Source organism: Pan troglodytes, chromosome 3 (assembly GCF_028858775.2).
Source record: "Pan troglodytes isolate AG18354 chromosome 3, NHGRI_mPanTro3-v2.0_pri, whole genome shotgun sequence".
Classification (NCBI taxonomy): Eukaryota; Metazoa; Chordata; class Mammalia; order Primates; family Hominidae; genus Pan; species Pan troglodytes.
The window spans coordinates 144,671,601-144,678,890 of NC_072401.2; the positions used below are offsets into that span (position 1 = coordinate 144,671,601).

A 7,290-nucleotide genomic window follows, 5' to 3' on the forward strand; every position below is an offset into this window, starting at 1 on the left:
GTGCAGTTGTTCTAGATTCAATCTTAAGTTTCATATTGACAAGTTGTTTGATGCAAGAAAAGATACCACCAAATTTTATATTAAGGTATTTACCTGTATTAAGACTAGGTAGTAAATCAAAGTTTCATTATTAGAGTACCCTTTTAAAGCAAAAATACAATAATAAATATTCAATTTTTTTTTTTTTTTTTTTTTGAGACTGTCTCATTCTGTCACCCAGGCTGAAGTGCAGTGCCGTGATCATGGTTTATTGTAGCTTTGAACTCCTGGGCTTAAGTGATCCTCCTGCCTCAGCCTCCTGAGTAGCTAAGGACTACAGGCATGTGTCACCATGCCTGGCTAATTTTTTTTAAAAAATTTTTTAAAGATTGTCTTGCTATTTTACCCAGGCTAGTCTCAAACTCCTGGGCTCAAGCAATCCTCCCTCCTCGGCCTCCCAAAGTGCTGGGCCACTGCATGTGGCCCAATAATCAACTCAATTAGGAACTTATATTTAGATTGTGATTATTTACATTTATTTATTTATTTATTGACACAGAGTCTCGCTCTGTCACCCAGGCTGGAGTGCAGTGGTGTGATCTTGGCTCACTGCAACCTCCACTCCTGGGTTCAAGCAAATCTCAGGTCTCGGATAACCAAGTAGCTGGGATTACAGGCATACGCCAACGTGCCTGGTAAATTTTTTTGTATTTTTAGTAGAGACAGAGTTTCGCCATGTTGGCCAGACTGGTCTCAAACTCCTGGCCTCAAGTGATCTGCCCACCTTGGCCTCCCAAAGTGCTAGGATTACAGGCATGAGCCACTGTGCCCAGCCTGTTTACTTTTAAATACAGTGATTGATAAAGGCTCAAATTGTGAAGTTTTTCATACCATTTAATCAGATCATTCTGGTATTTTAAGTACATGTTAAAAGACTACGTTCTTTATTCTGTTATGTGGATGCACATGTGCTCATAATTGCCAGGCAATAGAAAACTATAGCGTTGAGATTATGTATACAGCAGTTTTCAGCTATCACTTCTTAAACACCTGGAGCATGTACATGTGTGTTTTCATTCTATCATTTTTGTTTTTATATCCATTTTTGAGATATAATTATTAGAAATATATGTCATGCTTTATAATAGATTACTATGTCTGGACTATAACTTTAAGAAATAGCATAATACCTTTTTATAAAACAGCTATAAAAACTTAAATCGTCAAAGTAAGGATGTGAAGTGAACATTTTGAGTTCCTCTGCTCTTGAACAATATTGCTAATGAATTTACCATTTTAGTACATATCAGGGTAGCTGCTTTCATTTTAATACTTCATAATCAGATTAGAAACTCACCTTGTGATAATTTTAAGAAGCTTTTTTTAGGATTTCATTTTTACATTTTAGGATTTCATTTTTCAATTTTAAATCTAGCCACAACCAGATTTACAAGTGTTAGAAAATGTTGCTCTTTTGAGTATTGGCAAGATCCGTGGTTTTGAAAAACCCAGGCAAAAAATCTTACGTGACAAACCATTTTCTACTCTGTGTATCATAGCCTGACATTTGGGAAAACAATGCAAATTGTGGATCTCGAAGTAAATTTTTGAAAGGACTTTTCTCTTCATATATTTCTTTCCCCTTCATATATTTCTTTCCCTTCAGTCCAGCTTCCATTAGGAGTATCTCCATTGTTTTAGTGTCTGGAATACAAAAACTAAGCCTTTGGTTAGGATACAGTGAGAGATTGTGTAATGCATCATCATTGCATGGTCCAGATTACCCACCCATCTGTCCTGCATCAATCAGCCACAGACCACTTCCCATCTTTTCTTGCTTGGTTTCTTTCCTTTGTTTCTTTGGAGGAGGTAGTAGTTCTTCTTAACTTCTTAATTATTTTCTTTTTCATACATTCAGAAGAGTATATTCAATATATATGTGCAGTTTAAAGAAAAAAGGATTAATGTCAACAGTTTTACTTGAATGAGAAATATAAATATACTGAAAATTATTTGTCTCAAGGAGCAATAACTTTCCTGTGACTAGATCTATAGTCTACTACTGAAATTAGAATTAACTTTAGTACTTGATATAAATTTGTGATATAAATTACACATTCTATGATAATCATAATTTTGACATTGTACACAATGTTCTTACCTGTATTAAGTAAAATAAAAGACAGTTTTTCCTATTTTTATGCATTGTCTAAGATTATCAGAAAACAGAATACCACACATTTTTTTCTGTCAGCCATATATTTCTATAAATAATAAAGCAGAAAAAGAATATTACTTTTTTGGGATGTTGTATATCTTGAAATACAATGTAGGTTTCATGGGTACAGATGCAATGGAGCTACTAATTTTATATTTTATGTCATTCGACATAGTTTCTATAAGGGAATCACTGTATAAAAACGTCTGTGCAAGATTTGCCGTATCTTTTAGTAGCAGAAGTTCAAGGAGAACTTCTTGAACTCTACCTTACATGTTTGTTCAGTTTTAATTCGTTACAGAACATTGTCTATATATCTGAAACCGTGCATTGTTTCTCAGATACAGAGTCATAGTTTCATCGCTTGTTTGGATAGTTTAATAGGTTATAGAGCTAGAACAATGAGGATCTGTGGGTGGGGGGGTTTCTGTCTGTTTCTGATGTTACTTATGGCACTTAATTTCCATCTGTAAAACATTTATAATTCCTACGTTAATTTTATAGATCAAAGGATAAATTAATATATGTATCACCTTAAAAATACTCTGTAGGTAGATATTATACCAAAGAGCCAGCAATTATAAATGTTGTAAATGACACTGTAGATCACAAAAATGTTTTTAAGAAATATCCTGCAAATTAAGTTTTAAAAGTCCTAACAGACTGGTTAGTTAAGCCATTTTGTTACAAGGATTTATCAAAGGTCCTTTCAGCCATAAAAATAGGTGATTCTTCATCATCTTGTGTACTGGGACTTGAACAGAAGATGCTGCATGCTACTGAAAAATAAAGTATCTATAATATGACAGATAGGTGTCAGGGTATGCCTGGGTCTTTTCTTCATAACGAAAAATTGAGCATTTTGTGAAGAGAGAAGAATAATAAACTAAACCATTTTAGCTAGAAATTATAAAATAGTATTACCTTGCCAGATGGAACAAAATCACTAGGCCTTAAGTTGAAAAATCGAAATAATAATGTTTTTGTTATTAATGTTAACTGTATTTTGAAAGCCCTTCAGGATGATTATGCTAACAAGTTCAGGTATGCTGTGACCAGTAACTTTTAGACCTTATTTTTACCAACCCCATTTGAAATCTGTAGATCCTCTCCCAGAAAAATAAGCACATGCCAGAATATTTTGCATATTTTTCCAAAGAGTTTGTGGGTCCCAGTTTTAGAAACCAGTTGTATACCTTGCCAAATGAATTTGCCATTATTTATTCATATTTGCTCCCATTGAAGCTAAGCACCTAATAGTATTCTAATCTGAGATCATTAATATTTATTGAATACCTAACATGCTTGGCATCTAGATAAATATGACTGATTTCTGATAAAAGTTTTCCTGATAAGGAAATGTTTTAGATATTACTGTGAGGAGGTAGGTTTCATTTTACTTGTCAGTGTTCTTTGAGACCTGTTTTATTATTTATTGAGAAATAGTCTCTGGAAAGGCCAGAAAAAAATTCAGTCTTCTTCCTTTATTCATACATTTAACTGTAATCACGCACTTCCAAAATAGCCCCAATTGCTGGAGAATAGATAATCTATTGTGATAATCTTTGAATTCTATGTTAAATATATTAGAAAAGAATCTATTCCAGTATGTTTTAGAGAGTGTTGCAGGAACTGTAATATTTTCTTAGAGAAATTTTTTTTCTTAGGTGCTTTAGTTTCAAAGTTATTGAGATTTGAAGAATGTTTATAAGGATTAAGGTAGTTTTAAAATATTTCTATAGGTGATATAACGATCCATTGTATTTAGCATTTTAATTTCATAAAAATTATTTTTAATTTTAGGAACAAGAGTTGAATGCTCGAGCCCGGGCCCTCCAAGCTGCATCTGCTTCATGTTCATTTCGGCCCAATGGATTTGATGACAACGACCCACCAGGAAGCTGTGGACCGACTGGTGGAGGGGGTGGAGGAGGATTTAATACAGTTGGCAGACTCGTATTTTGATCCTGAGAGAGTCCAAAATGCACTGGTCACGAAACGTCTAATACTATGACTGTTAAAATGTCAGACTATAACAAATATCTATCTTTTATTTTTCATTAGACCCTTATACTTCAAGAGAACACACTCAGTGCTTGTTTTTATTTTCTTGACACATTTATTAACAAAATGCATCATGGAAGAAAAATCTACCTCTTAAAATTCCATTTGCTTTTATGGTTAGACATGCTTGACCAAAAATGTTCAGAAGAAAATATGTACCTGGTCCCTAATTAAGCTGCGTTAAATTTGGTAGAAGCATTTAAATGGTCTATCTTCAGTTTTACTGAACAAAAAATGTAATTTATTTAGCATTCTTTGTAAAAGAATTGATGCTAGAGGTAAGAAAAAAAATACTTGTTTTTAAAAAATCCTTTACGTCTTGTGTAATTACCCCATTATTAAATTCAAGTCTTTGAAAATCAACTAGAGATTATAAAGTCTCTAAAGAAGGCAATAACAAAATTTATCAAGATATAGTACTTTTCAGTTTTTGTTTAGTGTCTTCAGCATCACTGTGTCTGTATTTCAAGTACAAATGTTTTTAAAAAGGATTCTTTATACATATGTGCTGAATTGATTTTAAGAAAGTTGCATGATCCTGTAGGAGCAACATTTTTACCTAAAAAATGCTAACTTTGTAGTATTTCTAATTGTTCAAGGATTTTAAAATTCTATTTCAGGGAGTATATCTTCTGTGTGTTTTGAAGGAGGTGAGTTCTGTATGTGCCTTGCAGTACTGTAATTCAAAAATAGGAATCTTTGGCTGCGAAATTTTAATGAAATGTTAGGAAGTAATTTTCGTGCTAACATTAAAATTATAACTTTTTGAAAGGTAATAGATTTTCCAGAAGTAAAATCTGATGGTTCTAAATCAATCAATGTGATAGTTCATTTTTAACTCTTAGAAGAATTCAGAGGAAATGAACCCAGCTAAGTAAAAAATCTGTCTTGATTTTGTTACTTATTCCTCAGAATATTAAACATTGATCACATATTTTTAGAGTTTTACATTTGGGTTTTTTGTTTGTTTGTTTCAGTCATATGTTTTGCACTATTGTTTCTATTTTCGTAGTTTTAGATAAAATGTTAAAATGCCAAACCCTACCTTCCTACACTTTTTCTTTTGCCAGGAAACTGGAAACATGTCAGTTCTCCCGGTTCTTGATTATACAGTACTCTAAGAGTTATCCCAGTTATCCCCCTTCCTAAAGGTTTTAACTTATCCACAGTTGTGCATTGTTCTGAAGATTGGTCTCATATTTATTTTGAAAACACTTTAAGGAAACAGTGTTCTTCGATGATTTGGGGTTTATCTTTTTCCCAAGCTTTTATGGCAGTGGTTAAAAAACAGAAATCCCCATATTTATTCCATTACCTCCCATTCCTAACCTGTTTCCAGTCACCAGGAAGATTAGGAAGGCAGATTAGATTAAAAACTGAAAATTCTTTGCAGATTTAATGAAGGTTCTCCTCCTTATAAATGAATGAACCAGTTATCATGCTTTTCTGTGGTTTTCCTATCCCAATAGTGAATTTCTGAGCTATCCTGTGTGTTCAGTTATCCACTTACTTGATAGCAACTTATGACCAGATTATATCAGTCTTGGCATTTATTGAAATTGGTAAAGTGATTTAATACTTGATAGATTGATATTGGGCTAAGATGCTTCTAGGAACTTTCATAAAAGCAATTAGACTTGTGCAGCTTTATCTATGAATATCAGGTCTCTCAAGGATTTTATGTATCAAGATAATATGTATTGACTTTTTTAAATGATAAAATGAATTCTAGTTAGAGTCTTTCCTTGGTATCTGCAGTGGATTGGTTCCAGAACACCATCCCCCGATATTAAAATCCACAGATACTCAAGTCCCTTATTTATATAAAATAGCACAGTATTTGCATATAACCTATGCACATCCTCCCATATACTTTAAGCTCCAGATGATTAGATATGATTGCATAGCACTTACATTGTGCTATGTAGTTGTTATATTGTTTTTTCATTTGTACTATTTTTATGATATTTATTGGTTTTTTAAATTTTCTATCCAAAGTTGTTTGAATCTAAGGATACAGAGCCTGAGGATATGGAAAGCTGACTGAATATAGTAACACTGAAGAGTATTCAAATGATAACTCATACCAGTACCAAAAACTTGAAGACTTCCTTTTAACATTAAAAATACAGTAACTTTTTACATGATTTGTTGAATTCAACATATTTGGAACCAGAATAATCAGAAACTTCATTCAAAACCTATGCATCTGAACTTTTTTAGTAAGGTAATACTCAGGACTGCTCTGATTCTAACAGATCCCTGTTAATTACAGATTTATTTGTCATATTAGGTCTTTTCTTTCTCCCATATTCCTAACCCGTGTACTAGCTCCAACTGTTGTGAGGTTTGACTCTGAAGACTGAGTAGAGTACTATTGCTGTTTTTCTTTCCTTAGTCAGAGTAATCAGTTTAAATGAAGTTGCTCATTGCTGCTAAGAAGCATTAGGCTTTACTGCTAGCAAAAATGAAAAACTACAAATCTGAGTCTTTCTTTCAAAGATGTTTATTGACATAATTAAGTAAAAAATTGTTTAGAGATATGCAAAGAAGGAAATATATATGATGTCACACAAGCTCCAGTAAGCTATCCACTAAGCAGGTGCCTGTGCAACTCTGATTTATGGCATTAACATATCTCAAATTGAAGGAAGGATTCTAGCTCATTTTCCATTCAAGCATCTTCCCGCTGCCTCTCTTCCAGCTAAATAATCAGAGAAGCAGGGCAGTATATCCCTGGAGATCCCTGACTTTTATCTGCATACCTTAAATTGTTGGTAGATCCTTTGGATGTAGAGATAAAAATTCATTATGATGCTAGAGGCATTGGGGGGTCCATGCGAAAGGTTCAAACAGCCTATTACATTAATGCACATGTGGAAAGAACAAAAATTTTCAAGCTAAGTCTGAAGTTCAAATCTATAATTTTTTTCTCTTCAGTTCTGTTCTTTGTATGATAATACTTAAAAAAGTAGTTGTCTTCTTTTCACATACACCTCTTTAAAGCTATCATCTTATAATAAGTGGAA

General features: G+C 33.0%; 1 protein-coding gene across 2 annotated transcripts in view; it reads left to right on the forward strand.

Moving 5' to 3' along the window:
- The window catches only part of USP38 (ubiquitin specific peptidase 38), a 38,957-nt gene extending 33,762 nt beyond the window's left edge, over nt 1-5,195 (forward strand). For both annotated transcript variants that reach the window (XM_016952271.4, XM_016952272.4), the window contains one exon: nt 4,001-5,195. In XM_016952271.4, the coding sequence (XP_016807760.2) occupies nt 4,001-4,162 (162 nt within the window). In that variant the 3' untranslated portion in view covers nt 4,163-5,195. The remainder of the gene's footprint in view (nt 1-4,000) is intronic.
- Nucleotides 5,196-7,290: the final 2,095 nt, after the last annotated feature.